The sequence below is a fragment of the Epargyreus clarus genome, unplaced genomic scaffold, assembly GCF_041222505.1.
Source record: "Epargyreus clarus isolate Ecla_fem2 unplaced genomic scaffold, WU_Ecla_fem_2.2 ptg000014l, whole genome shotgun sequence".
In the NCBI taxonomy this organism is placed as follows: Eukaryota; Metazoa; Arthropoda; class Insecta; order Lepidoptera; family Hesperiidae; genus Epargyreus; species Epargyreus clarus.
The window spans coordinates 13,077,743-13,103,921 of record NW_027332222.1 but is presented as its reverse complement, the minus strand read 5'-3'; the positions used below and the strand labels follow the sequence as shown (position 1 = coordinate 13,103,921).

The 26,179-nt window shown below is 33.3% G+C and overlaps 1 protein-coding gene across 1 annotated transcript in view; it reads right to left on the bottom strand.

Moving 5' to 3' along the window:
- Window positions 1–26,179, bottom strand: part of LOC140746899 (GTPase-activating Rap/Ran-GAP domain-like protein 3) — a 75,521-nt gene that overhangs the window by 5,663 nt on the left and 43,679 nt on the right. Inside the window, exons 2-15 of the mRNA XM_073079049.1 lie at window positions 26,022–26,091; window positions 20,580–20,672; window positions 19,950–20,031; window positions 14,806–14,909; window positions 13,213–13,344; window positions 11,413–11,539; window positions 10,566–10,664; window positions 8,778–8,881; window positions 6,489–6,594; window positions 5,571–5,713; window positions 3,501–3,623; window positions 1,559–1,718; window positions 1,147–1,287; window positions 539–802 (exon numbers count right to left, since the gene is read on the bottom strand). Coding sequence (XP_072935150.1) covers window positions 539–802; window positions 1,147–1,287; window positions 1,559–1,718; window positions 3,501–3,623; window positions 5,571–5,713; window positions 6,489–6,594; window positions 8,778–8,881; window positions 10,566–10,664; window positions 11,413–11,539; window positions 13,213–13,344; window positions 14,806–14,909; window positions 19,950–20,031; window positions 20,580–20,672; window positions 26,022–26,091 — 1,748 coding nt within the window. The remainder of the gene's footprint in view (window positions 1–538; window positions 803–1,146; window positions 1,288–1,558; window positions 1,719–3,500; window positions 3,624–5,570; window positions 5,714–6,488; window positions 6,595–8,777; window positions 8,882–10,565; window positions 10,665–11,412; window positions 11,540–13,212; window positions 13,345–14,805; window positions 14,910–19,949; window positions 20,032–20,579; window positions 20,673–26,021; window positions 26,092–26,179) is intronic.

Genomic DNA, 26,179 nt, shown 5'->3' with positions numbered 1-26,179 from the left:
GTCTTCCCCATTCCTTTTTCTTTCTTTTTCAATTTCCGAATAAGGAATGATATAATTTTATTACATAAGTAGTTTAAAGCAGTATCTTCCTTTTCAGTTTTCTTCCTTCGATTTTATTTAACTCTTCGTTCATTATGTGCCTCACATAATGCATTTAATACTAATATGTTGATGTTTCACAGGCTTAGATTTTTTATTGTCCACAAGTGAATCGAGCAGGAGTATAAGAATTTTGCTTTTACTCTTGCATTTCCTGACATGCATAATTTTAATCAAAATTACATAGATTTATCTAAAAGAGCTATTATATAGTAACAATTCGCGGTTGGAATGCACTACTTAACCCGATGTTCTATTCTAAACACTTTTACAGAGAATCAATAAAAATATAAAGTGTTGCAGTTCAATCTCATTTATGTGTTTGATAATCTCACCATAATCACGATCGATACGTGGGTCAAAATATTGGCAATTAAGGAATCAAAACACCTTATTGTGAGTAGGGTACCTGTTATACATGAAAGTAATGTGTACCCACCAGTTTCGAGCACATCAAAGTAGTGCGCGGTCTTGGTGCGCGGCAGCCTCGCGTGCTTGCAGTCCTGCAGCGGGCGCATGGCCCAGGCGCCGGCGGCCAGCGCGGGCAGCGGCAGCGCGTACAGCCCCGCGCCGCCCGCGCCGCCCGTCGTGGAGCCGCCGCCCGCCAGCCGCGGCCCCACGCGGAACAGCCCCGCGCGCTCCGTCACCCGCGCCGCGCGCACGCAACCCTCCCAACGCAATATCACGCGCGTCGTGCCGCTTTCTAAACGGATATTCATATCGGATATATATCGATATCACTTACATAAAATGTATTTGGAATGTTTTTCGAGAAAATAAGGTTTAAGTACTTTAATTGAAATGATTGCTACGTCATCTAAGCTAAAATCATTAAATTATTCCAAAATTGATCAATTAATACCTTTGTTACTAAAAGTTGCTTTATAATTTACTACAAGTTGTATAATTTACTACTTTATAATTATAAATGAAGAAATAAAATATTTTGGTTAGATACTGGAAATGTCGATTCTTCCCTTTTGCCTTTATGAAAATCAGATTAATTTATACTTTAAAGGTTAATATAAGATTGCGTGAAAAACAAACCTTCTAGTATATAAGTGTTAGATGTAGTGGAGAGCAAGAGTCGTCCCTCAGCAAGCTGCTCCGCGCATATCGGAGTGGCCGGCAGCGGCGCCGCGCGCCACACGCGACCTTCCCACGGAGCCCGACGTGCTCCTCCTGAACCTACAGTAAAAATATATTATCGACAAGTGTTGAATTAGGTATTTCAACCATTACATTCGTTTCAATTCTAAAATTATTCATCATATTTCAATATTACCGAAAAATATAACAGAAATAATAAATAATTATTTTTATATAACACTGTACAAATGTTTAATCTTCTACGATCGAAATTACTACGATCATGATGAAAACAGAAAAAACAAAAATACGAAGTGCGTAGAACTATGTAGTTGTAGTTCTACGCGCACGTTCTACGTAGCACACTTACCCGTAGAAACCAAACTCGTAGGCGCGTCACCCCGTAGCACGGCGTCCAATTTAAGCGCTTGTCCCACATGCAGGAAACGCTCCGTGCGCGCTGCTCCTGCCCCGCCGGCACCCGCACCGCCCGACCACACGTCAGATAACGCACGCCGGGATAGCATTGGCTAGGAAACCATAAAGATTTGTAAGAAAATATTAAATATTATTTATTTTTACGTTATTTGCGTAACATATTTAGCCATTATAACTTGTTCATTGAACTCTGTTAATTGAAAACTGATGAACATAAGTTAGCATTGTAAAGTACTTAGGTAATAATTATTTCCTAAAGATAAGAGTAATAAATAAAAATAGGAAATGGAAGAGTTTGGCCGACTTATAAAGATGTACGCCCGATTTACAAGAACTTTTTAAATACTCTTTCATATTAAAAATAATTATTCAAAACGTAAAGTAATACAAGTCAAAGTTTATTTTAATGTAAGTTAAAAATAGATATCTTGATCTCCGAATATCCTAGTCTTTAAAGATTTCTTGTAATCCGTATCTAGGAAATACATAATATTTATATAGTTCATTTCAATGGCGCCGTTTCAAATAGGGTTAGAGGAAAATGTAATAAATATGCACTTAACACTTGTCTATTCCGCTGGGGAACTAATTTAATCAGTGCAGTGTCTCACTCAATGACGTCACTTAGCTAAGTGTTAAATTTTATTAAAAGAAAACGATTCTCTTCAAAGCTTTATTTGGTTGTTACTACAAAATCAATACATTGTTTGTTATTGCCAAATTCCTTATTCCATGACTAACTCATTACGTATGCTGATTGTCACAATAGATACTTATTTATAACGCGTTTTCAAGTATGAGTACATGTTTTAATAATTCTGTAGGAATCTCAGTTATTTCATCGTGTTGCGTAGTTGATCTCAGTGTTTAGGTACCTTTACGAGTACCTTTATAGAATGTATTCTACTTACTCGTAATTATAGGAGCTAGTGCGGAAAGTTTCGGTGCTCTTTCATTAGTAAACAAAACCCCAATAGAGCCATCTAGACCACTAGAGTCTTAATGAAATTGACTTAACTACGTATCGGTAGGAACTGTTGTAATTGTCAATTAACGCAAGCAAGCAACTGAGAATATTGAAAACATGTGCAAGGAAACTGGAACCGAATTTGTATTCGTATTCAAAAATAACATAACGCCCGCATCTAACACTGTCACACCGTGTCACTATCATTGTGTTGCGGGATAATAGATGACACCATTTTTGAAACACATTTTTCATATTCATGATAAGTACAAGAAAAATGTAATTCACTGATATTTTTCTTTGTAACGGTTTCCGTCGCCAAATAAGAATATCGTAGATTGTTCCTCGGAAGCACTTTCTATTTATTTCATCATTCTAAGACTAATGAACCAACAAAGCCGTTTGTGGAGGGACATCGGTCCTCTGTGGATTGTATGCCCAATTCCGGTCATCTATTTGTATGTAGAATTGTCTTCTATCTGCAATTCTGTAAGTTCCAAAACTTCGTAGTTTGTGAAAATGAAACTTTTAGTATATATTTTTTTAATACTTGTACACCTGTTTAGTGTTCATTGCACCTATGTTAATAAGTTTAATTTTTTTATCAAAAACATACATTTATAGAAAGTATTCATATAAATAATTATAATCAATTTGTATAATGTACTATATGCCTAAATACTTCATCAGGGATGAAGTGACTAAAGTGTATAATAGTTAGCGTTCCAATGTGAGCTACGTAACATATAATCTAGTAGTAATGATAGTTGATATCCTTAAGACATTGTGGTCAAAGTAGGCAGTACATGAAAACTTACACGTGATATCATCTGTAACTCTCACAAGTGCTTCTCATGATTCACACTGCAAATCTACGTCACTTATACTAGAAATATGTAAGTCTTACCACTTTGTGGTCGGAGCAGTGCTCGGCGTAGATATCTCGTATGAGCGTGTCGAGAGTGCGCTGGCGTTTCAAAGCAAACGTTGGCGTTTGAAACGCAGCTTTTTCACCGTTCATCAGTTTCACCTGTAACCATTCTTTCGTTAACAACAGGTTTATCAATAAAATAGAACAAACTTTATAAGAGTACTTATTACATTTGAAATGTTTAAGACATTAAAATAAATAATTGTTTAAATAAGTGCCTAAAAGTAAAGAATTACTCAATGTATCATTATAACTTTACGTTAATTTCCAAAAAAGATACTTAATTAACACATAACACTATTTTGTTTTACTATTTACGGGATACTTAACTATTATATTTAACAAGCCTTAGATTAATTAATGTGTTACTACGCTACGCTGGTGCTTAATACAAATTCAAGATCACTTACAAACTAGTATATACTAATTACTGAGTTTATAAAAGCGTGTTAACCCTATACTTGACATTGTGCACTTAAATGCACATTCAAATCAGATATTTTTTTTTCGAAAATGCAACATAGAATCTTATTAATAATAACTCAAAGCGACTTAGCAAACGTTTCTTTATGTCAAAAAATGAAATCTATATCTGTCTCGTTCACATATTGTCAGTGGTAAACAAAATAGCGAGCCGTCGGTCAGCGCCTGCACAACGCTCTCTAAGTATCTTATGTTATCTGAATGAAATTAAGTTATATGTACGAAATTTATATAATCTTACTTTCTGCAAGCTTTATTCAATGTTTTAGTGATATTTTTTTGGGATATAATGTTTTGAATATATAGTAATTCACGACTTTTGTTATGTGTGCATTAAAATGCACACTGCCAACGACATACAATATTACTGTTTGTCAATATTGTGTCTTTAAATGCACACTGCCAACTTTGCTACCTTATACTAAGGTTCTGCACACAAGGTAGGGGTAGCGTGAACAAAGTTCAAACAGAGTTTTTTTTTTATAATTCATGACTGAAATTAATATTTCCCCGTTACCACTAAATTTCCAGTCCTTAGCTTCCAATATTTTTTTCGGATGACTGGAGGACGAAAAATTCTAGCTTTGGTATCTAAATTGCGTAATTAAATCTGATGTAGAATCCAGCAAATCTTAGAAAGATGAATTCCAGATGTCTAGGGCTCATCAAGACGTCCCTGAACTCAAGTCCTGTCCAATCAATAGCGTCTTCTGTCAAAAATGTAAACATCTCCAATAATTACGATTCCAGAAAATCTGCAATATCAATCCCAGATAAGACCAAATTCCCACTTGAGGTCGGGCGTAGATGCGCCACTAGCCCTGAAGACTAAGCTGAAATGCCTCGGAAAAGTATATCTTTTTACCACATCCTTCAAACAAGTGTAATAAAGTCCAATCATATGCTTAAATTTAATACAACATTCTAACGGAAACATAGTTGAAGGTCTAAACAGACAAGTCGCTTTATAGCGTACAAATATGATAGGCCATCGTTAGTATTGTCTTCACAGATCTTGGACAACTTCGTTTGCAATTCCTGGTTGCTGTTTCGTCATGGGAACAGCGGTAAACAAAAATTATTGCCACTCAAAAAGTTTTGAGTCGCTTTATGTGAGAACAGCCTTTTTTTGGGAGGAGGTCTTCTAATCTCTCAACTCAACTAAAATATCTCAAAACTTGTTGAAATGTCATAACTTCAGAGACTTTTATCTTTAGTATTTTAAAAATGTATGATATTTTTTATATTTTTTAATTATTTCTTAGTTTAGTGAGTACTTGGCGGTGTGCATTTAAAGACACATATTTTTTTCTTGTGAACCTGGCAGTGTGCACTTAAAGACACATCCTATATCCTGAAAACTGAATTTCAGAGATTTTTTATTTTATTTTTCCTAATATCCTTGTAACCCAATTAACGCAGGGAAGTAGCAAAAGTATATTTTTTTTAGGATAAAATTCTCTGCCAAGTATAGGGTTAAAATAGAGTATATACTGTTACTAAGTTAATAAAGGGGCGTTAAATATAATGGTATGGTCCTTACTTTAATCTAATCTCACTTACCAAAAGGAACTCCCTGAAGAGCTGAGGGTCGTTAAACACGGGGGGACATGGCAACGATGGCCCAAACGGCGGGACGGTGTCGTCGCTGTACACACTCAGCCGGTAACCTTCACCCTCTACTTCTGATACTACGGCAAATATATCTGATTTGTTTATAGGAAAATATTTGTGCAAAACTTTTGTTTTCGTTTCTTGTTTATAAATTTTCTGTTTTATTACCAAAGGTTATATCTTAAGAAATAATAATCGGATGGATAGTTTAATAAGAAATGCTAAATTGATAAAGACTTAATTGAACCATATTACTTTTTACTCCAAATATTATATTACTACATACAATATTAGAAGAAATCTAACTCTTAAATATGTCATTCAATGCTTGGGTACACCTATCTTTAATTACAGACTGTACTTGTAAGGGAAGAGAATTTCATTTTACCTACATAAATTGTGTGATATACAGTTGTAAAATAAAATTAATTTCGCCACCGCCAAAGTAATTTAATTGCGATCGGATTTGATCTGTCATTGTTAATTACACTGCGGTTTGGACTTCGTTTGCAGCGTTTGTGGTCCTGAAATCGAATGATATGATGAATGATTCATGTCTTAAAATTACTGTTTTAATTGTATTTGCTTTAAGTAATACTCATTACAATTTTCCGTATAATGATGGATATTCAATAACCTCACATAATTATAACATTTATGCCGACGTGAATCTAGATCAAGATTGACACCGACTGAAGGAAAAAGTTGAAAAACCGATCAGAATTTTCTCTACTAAATACTTTTATTCCTCTGTAAGTTTAAAGATAAGTCGAAGTTATAGTTTAATTCATTCCCTGCCACTCACACTGAGCAGTAACGAGACCAGTAACAGTAAAAAAAATAATATGAACGTTTCAATAAGGATACGGGTGAAATGGCTCTTAACACACTGAGGATTGAACGTGTTGTGGACAGAGTCGTCTGTGAAAACAATGTTAACGATGTCGTTGCCGATGTGCCGCTTTCTCTCCAGCTGTGGACAAGGCGAATAGTCAAAAATCTACTTCAACTTTATATAAAATAAGTATAGCTATACTTATTGCTTTTGTAGTAATGTTATAACACAAGTCGTCCTCTTAAGTTATTACTGTAAAGAAACAAATATGGGAAAATGTGTTATTTTTAACTGCTTTTTATGTCCCACATAACATTGCATAACCAAAGACTTGCCCTCGTCTACTTATTACTCAGACGATTTTTGATTCATTTTCTTGTAAGTGACAGAGGTAGACAAATAGACATGAATTGTATTTCAAGTTGTAATTATCACCTACTCATAAAGGAGCTCTAAATTGAAAATGGGTTATATAAATTCAATGTAATGAAACGTGTAATGGTAGATTGAGGAGCTACACAACATATACACATTTACTCGTATTTCTAGCGTGAAACAGCTCTTGTGTTTTGGTGGAAGGACGCCGGTTACATGTGTGATCGGTTTTAGGTAAAACCCCTTGGTTGGTTATAATGTTTATGAGCGACGGAGACCATTACCACAAGGTGGACTGCATACTCGTATACTACTGTAATGTTATAAAACTGCTACTTAATAATATGTGTAATGTATATAAATTAATTGTCAAAAATTTTAAACCTCCAATTATATATTCCGACATGTTACGTAGGTAGGTATTTCAAATAACATAATTTATGCTTATTTAGTAGGATGAGCTAAATTGGAGCTAAAATCACAAAATGGGAATGAATACAAGCGTAGAATTTATTTTAGCAAAATACTTCTCCAAAAGCAGTAATGCTTGTTTCTGTTAGTTTAAATGTCTCCCATTTCTGAGTCACGTTTCCTTAGATTTGCTTTCGACAGACAATATTACTGTTTGATTGTTCCACTTACCGTTGCTATGAACCGATTATAATCGCGAATCTTTGTATAAAACTTTTAATTAAAGTTCCAAACTTTCTTACGTTTTTCTTAATGACAGTTGCTTAACAAAACTGAAATTAAGATTTAAAGATTTGAAGCGAGTTTTAAACTAACGTAGAGTTTTTATTTTGTATAATTCATATTTTTTAATTGAGTAATTATATTTACACGATATTTTTTGTTCTTATTAAAATTCTAGTTTGATTCAAATTAAGTTATAGACATACATTTTCATTTCATCCTCATTCTTGGCTCAGATTTTTAAAAACAGTTATTTTTATTAGTGTCGACTTTATGGATCATCTGAATTGACTATTTCGGTCACGTAAAATGTCTGCCAGAACGACAGAGCTACTTACCTATTTGGGTATACATAATTCTCATTGGGATTTAATGCCAGTGAGTTTAATAGCCGCTAATCAATTATGTAAATATCTCGTGCTATTCCCAAATTGAATGATGAATATTACCCACTGAATACATTAAAGTGGATCAGAAGCCTTATCTAATGAGTCGTTATCTAATTCCGGATAGAAATTGTATACCTTATTTAACTCAATACACGTATAGCAAAGGTTTAAGACGGGTGAATGAAGGGAATACTTCATCTTCATAGACAAAATTAGTGACATAATTTTTTCACTTATAAAGCTATTGTAATAAGTTTTATTACAAATGTTTTCTAAATGATGTTCATAATATAGTAGATGATGTTCATAATATAGTAGCTTTCATCTAGTTATAACAAAATTTACGGGCAAGATACTCAATGGATCTATCTGTAGTACAGTTTAAGGCCTGAAATAGTATAGAGTTAAGAATAGCAAGGATTGTCATTGATCGACCGATACATTATTATGTACTCGTATGTCGACAACCAAAGAAGCATAAAATAGTAGAATATCTTAAAATACCTTACTCAACTATGAATATAAGTAAGGCTAACCACTTTAATAACGTCCGTATAACAAAACAGTTTAGGTTGCTTGTCTCTTTATAAGTTTAATAAAAAAAACTATGGTAAGATTTTTTGTGTCTATGCGTTAAATTGGCTAATATTTCTGTTTGTTTTGTTTCTCAGACTTAAATAACTACCCTTTTATTTAATATACTTCAATAAAACAAATTGCTAAGTATTACAAAGTAAAATGATTTAAAATACCAAGAAAGATTTAAAAAAAAAGAATGCCCTAAGGGAACTAAATAGGGAATGAAAGCGTGAGTGTATTTCATACACACTTCTAATACGTTATTCGATACGATCCCACACTAACCTGTTGCTTGTTGTCTTTGGAGAAAGGCAACATCGTGGACACGTGAAACATGATCTCGTGCCCCTGATGCATCGTGTAGATGGAGTGGCTGCCCGTCATGTCACCTGTGTACACAAAATATTTTGATTCTTCGTTACAAAAGTCTACATGAAGAATTAATTAAAATCTAAAGTATCAAATTCAGAATCATCGTCATTATCCTTATCATCAGCCGGTAGTAGTTTATTGCTGGACGTGGGCCTCTTCCAAGACGCGTCTCTGAGCTTGATCATCAGCTCTCCTGATCCAGTTACTTTCCGCCACTCGGCATAGATCGTCGCGCCATCGACTCTCTTAAATCTGTTCATTCTAATTATTGTCGGATCTACGGCAGGTATGACTGGTCCATGTCACTTTAACTTGCTGGCTTTTTAAGCTTAATTTGGAAGCATCCCGAAGGTGGCCCAGCGCAATTTTATCCTTCTTCCGGCTTCCCTCTCGGTGTTATTCTTACCTAATTTCTCAATCTACCCTTGATATTCAACTTCAACAACATCGTAAAACAATTAGAGAGACATGCCATCAACGATAATTGGGCTTGGAATGTCATACGAGTTGATAATTTTCTTGGTTTTACTCAAGTTCATTTTAAAAATAAAATTATTTTAAATGAACAACACAAAAAAATGATAACGTATTTTCGTAGACTTTGAGGTACTGAAAGGGCACATTAAACAGAGCAAGCAATTTATACTATGTATAAGATACGTGCTTTAAAATGTAATTGTACTCATGTCCCGTAGATTAAATAATAACAATGATTTTTAAAGGAGGAGATTGAATATACGAAGCTTATAAAATTTTAGGGAAATGTATGTTGTAAATGTTTATTTTACTTCTTTAGGGTAATTGTACCGACATCATTCGCTGTTTTCATTATGAAAATATTGTTATGTTTCCATTGTTTTGTAATAACAATGTAAACATACATTGTCAAACACTGCAATGTGTTTACTTTAAACATTATTGTACAGAAGTTGTTAGTTGCAAACTCTAAAATTACATTGATGTCCCATATAGGTCAGCAGTTAGAACCAAATTTATTTACTTTAGCGACAACTATTATAATATTTGCTTTTAATTTATGAAACGTAAATACGAATATCTTTGTTAAATAAAATCAAGTTACTTTCGCAAGGGACGTTTTAATCCTAGTAAATGCCAGCTTGTTAGAACGTGGCTTATTATATTGACAAATAGAAAAGTATACCATTGCTAAAGTTAGTAAAGTGGAACGGAACTAAAATTTGGAAGTATCGGTGTTACAATCATCACATGGGAGTACAATAAGGAACACTTTTATCACAATCTATCTATTAATATGTAACACAGTGATGTAGTAATACCTATACGAGCAACCGTCGGCACGCGGACCGGGTTCGGCTCGATTCGACTTAGGATCTGGCCTGCGGCATGTTTTAAGGGCGATAAAATTCATACATAAAAATGCTTTTTTGTTGATATGTCTTCAGATGGTAGCTAGAATCCACGGCTTTACATATCATTAAAAGACAACGGAGGGTTTTGATGCTCCGAGCTAACAACCAATATTAACAGCGATCGCTCCATTACCTTCATAGCCTATCGTTTACATACGCAATCCATTGGGACTAGCTTCATTATAGACAATACTCAATTTAGATAGAGAGCTTATTAATCAAATAAAGGTACACTAAAAACCAACGTCCTCATAGTGAAAGTAAATTGATTTCGTTTCTGATCAAAAGAATATTGCTACAACTATGTTACCTTTGACGTCGAGTCCACCCCGAAACCGGTTCCAGCCTCTTAATCGAATTTTGTCGCCCAAAAGCGAAATAAATCGGTCCCATTTCTCGTTGCCCTTCTCTGAAAGATACGGGAGCTTTTACGTGATCCGTCATGAAAGTATATTTAAGTGACCCCTTGTTCTCCGAGCAATCTGATAGAGTGACAGAAAGTGAAGCGACCTTTGCATTGTTTGAGCGTAGTCAGGGATTCACCACATTATTCACAACCATAGCAAAAATAGAATTTTATTATTTTACCATAAAAATGTAGAGCACTTCTTATAATATCCTTGCTGATACTAGGAAGTCTTAATTGTGTACAATAGATCATTTCACAATATTTAAGTTCGAGTATATAAAATAGTAATATACTTTAAATTAAAATAATGTTTAGTTTTTAAACAATGGTGCATTTTATCAGTGTTGTTTTAAATTCGTAATTCTTCTAAAGTTATATACGACTTAAACTGATTAGGTACAGATTAATGCAAGGACTCTCCAAACTGGAAGTTACCAAAAGAGAATTTGATGAGAGAGATGGAGAGAGGAAAATTTGCACACGTTTAAAAACTTTACATATAAAAGTTGTTCTTTAATCTGTTTTCTTTTCGTTTTCCCTTTAAGTAGGTTAATGTTTAAAGGAAGGTCTTAAGATAAATAAATATGTGATATACAGATTCCTTTAGTTATATGTTTTATTTAATTTTGACGTTGTTGAATCCTAAATACTATCTTAGTGTACTCTTTTAAATTTTGTATTTCTTCTATAAATATTGTGTATGGATACATTTTTTTAAGTGTCTGGTGAAAAATTCACCGATATTCACCATTCGATAGCATTTCGTCGTCAGTTTTCTGGCCGGGCTTCATAATCATGACGCCGATCTTAAAGTTCACGGATCCTTCCTGCTCCTCCAACAGTAAAACATCTTTTTGTAGCTCCGCGCAGGTTATCTGCATCAATAAATTAACTTATTTAACACAAGAGAAATGGCGCAAATATTGTAATGAATTAAGAGCATGAAATGGACTCCTAAAGGCAAATACACTCTTTTTGGTATTATATCTTCACCAGACCTCCTAAGATTGCTGTCGGCCAAGCTTTTATTCAAATCAAATTTCGTGGGATACTACCAGATGCTAAAGATTTTTTACATGCTTGGTTCGTCATCATTAAGTTGAGAAAAGTACATAGGTATCTGATTCTGAGGTGTTAGCTTCTTGGAAAATAAAACTTATCTATTTTCATTTAAAGTTATAATTTAGTAAAGTGAAGCAAAATTTGCATGAACTGTTCAATAAAGCAAAGTACGCTTTATTGAGCAGAACGTGTATTTTCGTTTAAAATCTATTTCAGCTCGGTTGAATATTGAAATAAGTATTTATATTTTTACCCTAAAATATTTTAGATCTTTTAAGGTATTCAGAAATAATATTTGTATATTATGTCAAATAGACAAAAAATTGAATTGTACTTGTATTTTTTTCTTCTCATCATTATGTTCGTCGGTGCGCTTGTCTATATGTATACAGCATTATGTATACAGTTCACAATTTGGAGTTGTGTTCTATGAACCATTATAATTATAATGACGTACTCAATGTTACCAAAAATTAGATGTTGCGACAAAGGAATTCACAAAATTCGAGGAGATATAACCGTATAGCTACGCTTACAAAATTCTTTTTATTAATAAGTACATATCCCTTGGTAAAAAAAAACTTGAAAGTTTTATAAATTGAATGCCACCTCTTTCAATATTAAACGCAAAACTTTGAAAGCATTTAAGGCGATATAACCTAGAAACACTTTAAAGGAAAATTTATTTCAATTATGACCTCGAAAATGATATTTTAAAAATATTATGTCACTCAACTTATTTTTGTTGACAATAAAATTAATGTTATTGCTGCTACGGCATTCACAATGAACCCTGTAGTGAAGTGCGGTCCGACACGCACTTGGAGGTTTTTATCTGTAATGGTGGTGTCTGCACGAGTTTTTATAACCGTAACGCCGTTTGTCCACCGCCACCATCACCGAGCCGATACTGATAATTAATGACGGCGCCGAAGTAGCGGTACATATATTTCGCACGTCGTATTAGCGCACGTCCGTTACCGGAGCACTGTCATCCCGGCCGCCGATATTTCGAGTAGATCGGCGTGACCGCTAGATTGGCACCGAGAAATTTGACGGACCGATGTATCGGCAATATAAAACAGGTTGGAAGTGACCGAGAAACTATCGCCGTCACGTCATATTAAAATCGGCCTATTAATAACTCGTTAAAAATAATCTCGTTCTCGGTATCGACTCGGTGACGGTGGCGGTGGACAAACAGCCTAACAGTGTTATTTAAATTACTCAGTATTTGAGCTTTACATTTCCATTCTGTATTTGAGTTTTTCTTTAACAGAATTCATTATGACCAGTGAGTTGCTAATTATGGGTGTTTTACAAAGTATATGTTTGAAAAGAACGAAGACAGGTGGCAGGTTTATATAATCTAGTTAGCAATACATTGTCTAAATTGTGTTGGTTTATCTATCCTAAACATTTAAGTTGCTTTAATATAAAATTACGAATGCATAGATATAAACCATCGTATATGACAATTTTTTACCTCTCTGGGCATTTTGTCCACCTTCTCCATGGCTGTGAATTGTGCTAAAATTTGTTTCAAGGTAGGTCTTGTAGGAGGTTGACCGCCCCCTCCGCTCCACGCACTCGCTGGTAAATATATTTTATGGGCTCCCTGCATTCAAAATATAAATCTTAGTCATAATATTTACTAAACACATATTGAGATAAGTATGAATTTTATGGATATCGCATCTATCTACAACCATCGTAAGCAGTGATTTCGTTTTTTGTCTAAAGAGCTTTGTTGGTACTTAATGGCTTTCCAAACTCTTGATATGAATTTTCGATGAACCAACATGTCTTTAATAAAATTTTGATAGAACTACAGTTGAATTTCTTAAAATCTGGATTGCATGAATACAGTGACAATTTTATACTTCTATTAAATTATTTTAAGATAATTAAAGTAATTAGCTTATTTGTATTAAGTATAGGAACTTTAAGTTTGTGCATAAATTATTCTTCTTCAGTCTGCAAGTTTGTAAGAAAATGTAAGTAAATTCTGAACAAACTTGAAATTTCGTGAATGAATAGTTAATATACAGGCTACTCATCGCAAAATCTCTGAGGATAAGCATCCATTCTTAACGAAGGACATCCCTTTAGATAGAAAGGAATAAGTACTCACACTTCGATAACCGCCTTCTGGACTTATTACTTTTTTATTAAATTTATATGATAAATAAATAATAATCCATGAACTCTTATTTATATAATGTGCTGAATATAATATGCTTTGTAGACTTCTGAAATATTTGAGACTTGGGGGGCACTGCCGTGCCCCCAGATATAATATAAAAAGTTTTATTCAGTAAAACAGTATACTTGTTTCAGTATCACTAAAATAATTTTGTCATATTTTTTATTACTATTATGTAATAGAGAAATACAAAGTTTAAGTGAAATCAAAGTTCCCGATCAGAAGCCTTATTGAATAAATTTAAAGGGATATGTTCTTTGAAGAGCTTTAGTGTTATGATAGTATAAACTTTGTAGGAAAACGGAAGACAACATCTCACAATAAGAAACTTTTCCATTACTTACAAAGAGGTATGTATTTACCTCATAAATAGGCAAATATGTATGTGCCCTAATAAATATACATCGGAAAATGGTTTATGTAAATGTATAATGGAATAATAAGACATTTATTATTTGTTCATCTATATTTATCTGACTATTAAGCGATATTTGTGTTTCTGAAGGCATGAATAATTGAATAATATCAATTATTTTAAGGCAAATTTATTTATAAAAATAGTTTTGTTTAATTTTGTTGATACATAAAGTCATTCCTAATTGTAAACGTAACATTATTTATTATTCTAAAACAAACGTAAATACGTACAGTTTAGTATTCAAACTTTTTATAGTTGTGGAATTTAGATAACTACTTTGTTATTTGAATTACCTAGATGTTATTAAGATGACAACAACAAATCATGCGTTAATAAATATGTAATATGTAATGATAAAATACAACATGACGTGCCTTCGCCTTCGTGGCATAGAGTAGGTCAAATGCCATAGTAAAACCGAAAACTTCAGTCTAGGAATGTGTAGATAAACTTACCATTTTATTAAACAATATTGCACGCAAGAGTCCCGCGCCCTCTTGCACCACGCTCAGCAAATATGGCTCTCTGGCGCCGTCCACCCCGATGTAGTTTTGGTGCACTATTGACAAGAGAAATATATAAACCAACTGTAAAAACAGCAATGATATTCTAGTGTTTAAGGAACTCCTGGATGGATCGAAGGGTCTGAGGTTCAAATCCCAGACACGCACCTCGGATTTTTCAAAGTTATGTGCGTATTACAAATTAATTATCACGTACTTACACGGTGAAACATCGAGAGAAAACCTGCATACTTGAGAAATCCAAAAAAAAAGTTTTCTAAGGTATTTGAAGTCTGACAATACGCATTTGGCCAGCGCGGTGGCCTATGGCCTAATCCTTCTCATTCTGAGAGGAGACCCGTGCCCAGCCGTGGGACAGTAATGAGTTGATGATGATGATGATGATGAACTGTATAAACGTTTGGGTAATGGTATGTATGTATAATGTTTCGATGTACGCGTCTCTCTGGCTTCATTACACTGATACACTTTTATTCTGTTAACTGGAAAAATTAAGAAGATAGTCGTAGAAAACTAATTCGCAGATATTTTATTACTTTAAGTTGTCTCTACTTAACCAAATTCAAAATAATACTAAAATTAAAAAAAAGCATAGACAAAATTAACTGTTGCTAACTTCAAATTTAGAAGTACTTGCTGTTAACAGAACCAGTTTTATGTAGTTATGTTGTTAGATAAAGTTACTATTCCTACAGGTTAACAGTCCCTGTGACCCAAGGGACGGAGGTGCGGCCTACGCAGTTTACGGGATTTTCCTGTAAGGTATCCCGCTGTAGGCGCTCTGAAAACATTACTGATGTAAAGATTCAGAGAGGTATTTACTACCGGAGATACTTTTTTGGAGGCTTGGAAATGAGAATACATTTCTGCCAGCAGGAAGTGAATTTGTAAGTGCTGTTACATACAACTATATTACGCTTTCTGACGTACATCCACTATTGCGTGATATTCTATTCATATGCGCGAAGGTTTAGTGTTGTTGGTATTTAATATACACACTATAACACATATATAAAACGTCTTCCATCCTCAAAAATCCTTAACATTACATTTGTCAATAGTATAAATACTACTTTGTTTTACGAAACATCTTCCTTTAACTAAGAGATGGAAATTATGCCATATTCCTCTAGTCTGCTCTATATCTTCATCAATTTCTGCTTTATAGTAGAGATTTAGCGATGATATATTGTGCATTTAAAGGTATTCCTTTGTCTTTACATTTAGTTGTTAGGAGCGTGTTTGTGATTTAAAATGTTAACAATTCTGTTTTATTGGGTTCTTTTACCAAAGTCAATTGACGACAGAGACCTCATTGTTTTAGTTTGGTAGCATGTTTGTTTGCTGCTTACACAAAAAATAAACATCGCAAGAAAGAACTTTCCTAAATCCTGACGCAAAAAGACATGTTATTTTATTTTATGAAGCATTTTGTCTTAAAGGAGCTTTTAGCTCGGGAATTCTATCAAGTAAGCAAACTATACCTAGGACTCAGCGCCAGCGGACACTTTTAGGAAAATGTCGTAATTTGCTTTATCATTAAGGTAAAATTATTTATTAACATTGTATTGTATATAATAATTATTTCGCAAAATCATATGCGTTGAATTGTAGAGGATGTAATTCAAAAAGGACTGTATTGTGACGCACAAGTTTCTAAAGGTAACTCGAAAATAAAAATTGATAAAAAAAAATAATTATCAGACTACCTCGAGGAGCAAGTGGGCGGTAATAGTATTTTACACCATCGTATTAAATTCAGAGAATTACCTAAATGCCTTACTTATGTGACATGGTTGTAATCACGGCAAATTACTGAAGCTACTTAACTAAGCAGATACCGGAAGAATTACTGGAATGTAAGGGCTGCCAATATAATTTCCTTTATTTACCTATTTGTTTACATAATTGTATAAACCTTTTATATTAGTGTGACTTTATTACCGTTAATATAATTGTAAAATAATATATCAAATATAGATATCAAATTACTCTTGTAAGTATCTTTTCGTAAAATACTCATCAAATTCATCTTGTCAACACATTAACTGGAAAAAATATAATAAGGGTTTCTAAAGTTCGATATCGTGTAAATAAACTTGTAAAATATATCCTATTATATAAAAATATGTGCCACGTCACAGGGAGATATCGAGATATGTCTCTCTGTGACCGACATCGTAAACAAATTTACCCCTCATCAAGATAGGTAGCCCTACTCTGGATCCGTAATCCCTTCCGCTGAATATTTAAGTGGCTAGGCTATTACAAAGTTGCCTGCTTGACAACTGGAGTTAAAGCTACAGGATTATTGCTAAAATGTAGTTGTATTTCATTATGCGGTTCTACTGCGGTTCGCATGCTTGAGTTCTCACGAAATTTAACTTTTTAATCGTTTGGCGTCCATTACACGCTAACTTCGCAATAAGTTTTATCATGGTTATTTTACATTTTACATTTAGGTGACAGAAAAAAGTATGCAACCAGACCGTGTAATGACGATTGTACAAAGAAACATTAATTTTTTTTATTGTTCAACCAAGTCACTTTGTGTTTTATACATTAAAATACCGCATGTAGCTACATCAGTTCATCTACTTGGGAGTTAAAATTGTAAGTGTAACATATAGACACGGTTAAAGTAAAAGAATTCAAATATATCATCCCTTTTATACGTTAGGGGAGTTAAACATAGTGAAAACAAATAGTATTAGTTGTACCCATACCAAACAAGCATTACTCAACTGTTCCTTTTGAATGTATATTGTACACGGATCTGATATTACTGAAGCGTCTATGAAAGTCGCAACATTATATTGAATTCCCTTTGCGTGGATGTACTCATATAATGGAAGATGTCGCGGGATCACGGAATGTAATACATTTCACATGCTCAAACTCAAATGCTTTCTCATATGAGATTTCCGTAGAACATCACAAAGTTAGAAAAAAACATTTATGACATTACCATTGTTAATGTTAATCCTTATGATTACACAAAGAATTGTTTTGTTCAGAAACAACACAACGTTTGCAAATGTACACAAGATTATAAAATATTTTTTGCATTTCGCAAGTATACAACAGGTAATTCACACGAATAAGATGTAGAGACATGTTTCTATGTACGGCTAACAAATAACTTTATCCTGAAAAAATATTGCAATGTGCGCCCAGTTTAAATATGTTTCTAAATTGTGAATTAACTATTTGAAGTGATTACAAAAAATTTAAAACATTTGAAAACGGATTTTTGAGATATAGGAAATTGGGAATAAAACGTTAATGTTATTTTATTCCGTGCGAATGTTGTCAACCCCTGGAGACTCCATGCAACTAAAATCTCTCGGACTGTAGTAGATTGACTTGCGAAACTCAACTAGTTATCGTATGTAGATTCGCAATCAAACTCAATGAAAATTTAAATTATCCTGAATTTGATCACAGTTGTTAATAACAAAGTTTCAATATTAAATAATTTATTATCATAAATGTAATTTAAAGTTTTTATTATTGCAAAACTACTAGGTTTCCGTAGTCAAGTCATTAGAAGGAATTCCTTAATTTAATACGGTTTAAGGTTTGTATGAACTAATAACAATAATTATGAAGAAGAACCCTTTGTAGTTCAACTCCGGCGGCACCACCGCCCCACCTATTTCTACCTAATAATAGCAGTGTTAGGCGCTGCTGTGTTCCGTTTTGAAGGGTGTGGTAAGGGAGACAGACTTTTCCGAGGCGTTCCAGCTTAGTCCTCAGGGGTAGCGGTGCATCTGTGGCCGACCTCAGGTAGGAATATCTAATCCTATTTGGGGTTGATTACAGTCCATGTCATGATTGCAGACATGTTCATTGGCGGCAGTAGCCACTTACCATCAGGTGGTCTGCATGTTCGTCTGCTACTCCTATGTTATATAAAAAAAAAAACAAAATATCATAAGTTAAGAACGCTGTAGTTCTGCTTACTAGAAATTGTCAAATTTTGATTTTCGATGGGCAAAATTCGGATAGATTGGTTATATTAATGACGGGTGTTAGTTTGTGATCGCATCGCCCAAGTCTATGTGTTTGATCTGTCTAGACGAAGCGTATTAGGCTATACTTGGCGACAATGGAACAGAGGTCCTATATTGTGTTATCCCGTAGTTGTGTTTTACTCTAGTAGAAACAGTTTCAAATTCAAGCCAATTAAAGTTGTCTCTTTGAATATCTCTACTCCATCTAAAAAAAGGACAGATAACAAAATTCTAGTACACAATTTTAAGCGGAAAACAGCGATGTGTAACTCCATACAAAGTTAAATAAAAGATTACAACATGAATTTATATTTTCGCGAAGCGAGCGCCAAAAGTTTTAAATTGTTATAGCGCGCTAGTGTATTGTACATCTTTATAACGGCTTTGGCAGTTACTGCCGCCGACATAGTTTGTACGAGGTCGTGAACCTAATTAATATTCCAGAAAAAATCGATGTGATATCAATTAAGCCCGTTACGTCAAACTCTGTTCATTTGATTTATTATGGTAAACGTGGAACGGTGTGGAATGGACTTTATACGTAATGAGTACTGCTTTATACGTAATGAGTGGCTTAATTGCTTGTTAATAATGCAGTGTTAGGCTTTGCGTCTGAAATAAATTTGTCAGCTTTTTACAGATTATAGAGAACACATAGATACTCAGGCTATCCAACATTGTTTTTCTTCAATGTGTGATGTTTATTTAAACGCAATTTCTAATAATCATTTCAGAAAAAATACTACAAACTATTTAAATTTAAAAGTACAAGTTATTCTAAGTCCTCGTACTCTGTCAAGTTTTTGGCTTTATGAAATTAGAGATGAATACCAGAGAAAGAACATTTCTTTTTCTCATTTTGAGGTGAATACTGCTTATATTACTTACACTTAAGGTTCACTTACAGAATTAATAGGTATAAGTCCTCAAGGCTGGGGCAGATGTAAGTCAAGTGGGTTAACAAGTGCCGGTGTAATTGGGCAGCGAAAATATTCCGCCATCGTAACCATTTTTATTGTAATGAAAAATATGCAAAGATAAAGTGGGGTGGGTACTTACTTTTACCGAGGAAATATTTGAAGTACCACCGCGTTTGAAACTCGGGGTTCTCGAGGACTGGGGCGCTCGGAGGACCGAATAGCTGAAAAAACAGTTTTATTAATGTCGAACTACAACTTAACAAAATTTATACGAAACGATTCTGAGATTTATATGTCTTTATTATATACGAGCTGGTTAGCGGGATATTAGTAACAGTCTATTGGAGATAATAGCACCTATTTCTACTAGGATTATGTAGTCCTAGTAGAAATAGTGGAAATACATATTTCCGCTAAGCGACGAAAGAAAAGTATTTTCTAACTGGAAGTATACTTAAATATAACATTAATTACAGATTTATTAAATGGGTTATGAGATCACTATCATTATTGACCATCCGCCCAATTACTATCTACTTTTTCTACGACCAATTGCTTTATGCGGGTCTTTTCTAAGAATGAGAAGAGGTTATAAGTAAGTATTTTATAAATATAAATTCCTTAATTACAGCTTTCCTATTTTCTTCTAAAGCTATATTTAACTGTTCATGTTATATTTGCTATATTTAACACAACAATGCTAACCTGCTGATATTAGGAGAAAATAAGGAAATGGAGGATTTTTGAAGAATGTATATATGTAAGATACCTCGTCTTTCTCGCCCAGTGAGTTGCCATTCTCGAGTCGGTACCGTCGGGCAACCGCGTCCAACGCACTACCAGCCTCACCGGTGCCCGACAACTGCAACAAACAAAAAGGATATTTTATCAAAAAATCTGATGAAAATAGTAGTAAAAGTATGATTATATTAAGAGAAAATTCTACTTTTACTACTATTTTTTATCACGTTAACAGTTATTGGAGTTCCGTGTTGATGTTGCACAAGTAACTATAATAAAACTACCTTAAAATCGTGCAATCGTGAACTTTTCGATAAACTTCGACCTTTTCGACCAAATAACGTCGAAGATGTTCATATGACAGAAAGGAAACATTATTATATTAACTTGGAAGCAAAAGAAAAATCTTCTTAAAATAGTGTAACATACATAAATTCTACATAAATATTCTAAATTTACTAAATCCACCAACTAATTATTGACTAATTAGTCGAACGAATAAACATCATGTTTGAATAAATGCGACATGAAGCGGCGCCCATATGCCATTCCCATTAATAACCTAATGAAATTAAATATAGGTAATCAAATTAAACTTCAATTATTGATAAATTTGATTAAACATTCTAATTTTGTGTAGCAAATATTTGCCTGTGCATGTGGGTTAATTACAAAATTACAATTGTGGTGTGTGTATAACGTGTGTGTATAATAACATTGTTCAATTTCCATTCTTCTCTATAGTGCCCTTATTTAAGAAAGAAAACATACTCGGGTAACGAAATAGAGATCATGTTCTGAATTGGTACTGGTTTGTTTAGTTTTAGGTATGCCAAAATTATAGTTCTTAAGTATTTCACATATCCATAATAAAATATTAATAAATGTAATATGCTGATCAGTAAGCATATTATCTTCCTAAATCTCTATTCACCCTGCAGACATTCTTATTAGCTAGTATAAGATTATAATGCATTACTGTAATTGAATTTATTATGTATGACTGAATATTTACATTTCTATTATGTACACAAGTATATTTAGGTACTGAGAGGACGAGTAGGTACGTTATTATTGAGCGGGGATACTGAGATTTATTTTGAGAATCCTTAAGTAAAGAGATAAAGAGGCTATGGTTAAGTAATATGTATAAGACATCTAGATTATTTCAAGATAAGATTATGTAAAGTCTCGTCATAATTAACATTCGTCACAGTAACGGTCAAAGGTAGCACATACATAGAAACATAAAATGCATTTTATGTTCAGTACCCTTACCATGAGTTTGTACTATTTGACAAATGTGACTGTTTTGGTATTTGTTTACGTATTTTCCCATATAATTGCCAATCAGCGCACCAAGCGGATTATATTTGAACTTGGAAATTGTATGGACCAATACGTAAACAAATACCAAAACAGTCATATTTATCAAAACGTAAAAACTCATGGTAAGAGTACTGGTATCGCAGAATGAAGTAACTAATCCATGGGCTTAGAATTATTTTGTACAGAATACTTAAATATGATTAGAAGGTAGGTAGACAATATATCTCTTGATCAACAAGCGACTTCATTATAGGGTATTATACCTAACTCGTTTATGGCCGCCCATCGTTGAGTAGTTACTGCGCCATAAAACAGTTCATTATTAAAGATGATTAGATTAGTTACGTTCGAACAATAGATAAATCCGTTACTTGATTAAATTCGGCGTATTAATAGTTCAGCTCTTGCTATCTCATTTAAGTTTAACTTTTTTATATTTGTTACAAATTATTTAATACCTATATTAATGGTCGTCATAACCCATTTATATTTCTAATCAACTCCCAACAGGATAGTATTTCTGCTTATTAAAGCGCTCATATAATTATGTACTGGTATAAAATTTCTAATTAAGTTTAAATAGAAAACATCTCATAGATGCGATGCAATACACAAGTCTCTGAGGAATAAGTTGAAACGTTTGAACTAACAAGTATGTTTTTCCACTTTCTCATATAACCATATTTGTTATATGTATTATATAAGCTATAACACAACAGTGTACGAACACTGGCTATTGCGGATTTGTGGAAGAAATAGATATAATGTAATATTTTGATGTGTGTTGACGTAAAAAAAACCTATAACATGGAATATGTATCTAGTAGCTAAATGAAATGATAGATACCTGTATGCGCGAACTTTATTTTATGTCTAGGCAAAATTTATCGTTAAATTCGTCAAAGTCAATAAACAAAAATGTCTATTATATTTTTAAACAATAAACGATAGCATGCATAATTAAAATCTCGGTGCTCCGTTGGTAGGTTAATGCCCGCCTGAGTCTGACATCTTGAATTTGGGATATAAATGTTTGATCTGGGTATTGCGAACCTTGACCTCTGGCTAATATATCATTATTACGGCAAGAGCTGAGGTTTGTATCTCGAAGTTAAATTTAATTTGATATTGTTAGTGACACTTGAGAGATTGCCATAACAGTCAAGATTTCCATTTCTATGCCGCCTCGTGAATTAATGAAACGTCCTTGAAATACAATAAAAACAATGGTCGATAAGGTCACCTTTTTGTACCTAAGACCTACCTAAGAAATAGTTTACGTACTAAAATGTTATTAAGTACTATTTAATGAAAGCAGAATTTACATATTTAATATTAAATAGTAAGTATATTGTATATAGTGTATATTGTTGTAAGTTCCAATAAATTTCCTATATAAATAATAACAAATTCGAGCACTCAATATAAATTTAAAATTCAATCTTGTATAGAGAGTTCAACTACCTTCTAACTAATTGACACTTAACATTTGTATCGTGAAATAGATTTGAACCGCCGATCCCGTCAAACTCTACATGTAGGTAAATCTACCATTCATAAAACCTTGATTAATTGTCAACACATTAGTATAAGTTTCACATGTGCACACATCGTCAGAGGTGTGTCCTCGAGTGATATTGATTGATTTATTTGGTCTAGACTAATGAAGCAATTAGTATGCTCCGTAGACTCTTGTCACGAATTGTTCATTATTAGAACTAATGGTTGCTTCAGTTCTTTACTACTTTGCATACATCAATAGCAACCGTGAAATATGTACTTGTAAGTTAAAGAATTCGTTGTATTGTATGTTATTGTTACGTCTTAACGTATATTCATGTAATCATTATGCAAGCAATCACGTAAAATACTTTATCATATAATATTGTGGAGATATAACTAAAATTTCGATATGTATGGTTTAGTATTTTATCAGCTAGTATCACAAACAGAGTAGCTGAATACCTCAACAACATTCAATAAACATGGATCAAACAAAATACACATTCATTCGCAAGTTATAAATTAAAACTCGTGACACGTGTCAGAACATATCAAGGGGTACAATTTGAATGGCTAATTTTTCATTCAAGAGGACGCGTTGTTTGAATACGAAAATGGAACAATAAAGCGGGCATTGTTTGTATATCGTGGCCGTAGCATGTGCATGGAATAATAGTGTTTTCTGAAATGTCCATAATTTCTAGTTCCATTCATCCATCATACTACGTTTCTATTTCTACTCAGTAGGAATAAATTCCGAATATAGAAGAAATTATCAATAATCAAAGTTTAATTTTAAATAAAATAATGGCTCCAAAGGAAGGAACTACAAATTTTACGATTTGTTATTAATTGAATTTGTAATTCTGTGAATGATTTTACAAATGAGCCGCTATTAACTATTATATTGTAGAATCGCACTCAACTTACAAGTCTGGTTAATGATACTTGATTTATATTTGATAGAATTTTGTACAAAACAATCCTGGACATTTATATCATCCATCCGCAATCGACATTTCATGGTATATGGATTGACGACAAGAAAATTTTAATGCTAAAAACTCAAAAACGAAACTAATATTTTTGTAATATAAGGCAAGCATTTAATTTCAACACTTAAATCAACAATAACAACAAATTAAATCTAAATTTGTGTCGAAAGTTATAATAAAGTGAACAGTATTTTAGATGGTAGCTTCCTCGACTAAATGAACTAAACATCTTATCATAAATTATCTCCGATTAAACATTCGAATAAATATTATCGTTATACGTATTGTCCTTGCTTCACGTACTTACGTACATTACGTATGTTAGTACATACAAACATACGTCAAGCAATGGAAGAGAAGTTTCGGATATACCTAACTATGGCGTAAGTTTTCATCTGAATTCAGTTGAAGATAGACGTAAAGGAATTAACTCGTCGGAGTCGTGGGAAATTATATGTTCAGATATAAGTAGGTATAATTATGCACTCCTATCCCATTTTATTAAATCGACTCCTCTGTTACCGGATAAATGCCTACTCGAAAGATATAAAAATCACACAGTCGTTTGGGACTGTATGGTGCCATATTGATTTAAATTTCTCTCGTCTGCAAACACAACTAGAAAAAAATGGTTCCTGTCTTGATAGACACTTGATAAGTATTATTAAACTAGAATTACTGTCATATAGTATAGACTTATTTTGCCGAATGAACAGTAATGCTTAAGATATTGACCGTTTCGTCATAGCAAGCACTGATGTTCATACAATTTTCATTTCTATTCATTTCAATGTAGAAATAGCTCTTGACTGAAATAGTCGTAATTAAGTTTGTGCTGAGTCGTGCAGTACTGAAGCCGCAACGGAGTGTCACTTGTGAGAAATAGCGTCAGTTTGATGGACAGTTGTAATTTTAGAAGGTAATTTTCTTCACGCTTCTTCAGTAGTGAAGTTACAGTAGCTACTATTTTCTTAGAAATCCCTTGTTCGCTAATCTATTTCCATCCTATTTCTAAAAAACAGTTTGCATCCACGTTTATTTTTGGTTTTATAGTAGAAACAAACTTACTGTATGAGCGGTTAACATACTATCCTATGCTGTAACCATACATTATGTGTATAATGTCTCATAAACATTTTAAAGTTGCATTTATTAAACCGTTACTTATTTAAGTAAATACACAATTAAATAATGACATAATTATTATTTACTTTTGTCGCTATTAAAGCTTCTTTATTTTATTCAATCAGCTTCCCTTCATATTATTCACATTACTGAAAGCAATCAAATTATAAAAAATATTTTTTCGTACCAAAACTCTCGTAATTAAAGAGCTGACAATTGATACTGCAAATAAATTTAATTAATGCCGCTCTGAACTTTGAGCGTTGTGTACAAAGCGTTTTTTGTTCGGGTTCTGAAAATTTTAGCAATTGTTAAAATTCTTCAACATTTAATTTATACATTATTTCGACATTTCGTTTGAAGTGGCGTAGATTTTAGCTCTACGTAATGTTAATGGTTGTATTTTTACAAAAGTGAAAAGTACAATTAGATTCCATTATAATTTTATAGCAATTTAAACATTTTTGGTGACTATATTCGAGTAGAACATTTACATAATTTATAGATATATTTGTTACCTGTTCCACGGAGCCATACTGCCGGCGCGAGAAAACTCCCCGTCTGGAGATTAGCTCGCTCGCTGACGAACTGCGGACAAAATTAAATCGCGCTGTATAAATTGTATTAAAAACAAGATCTTATTCTACCCACGGTCTTATTTTTTATATTAAGTTAC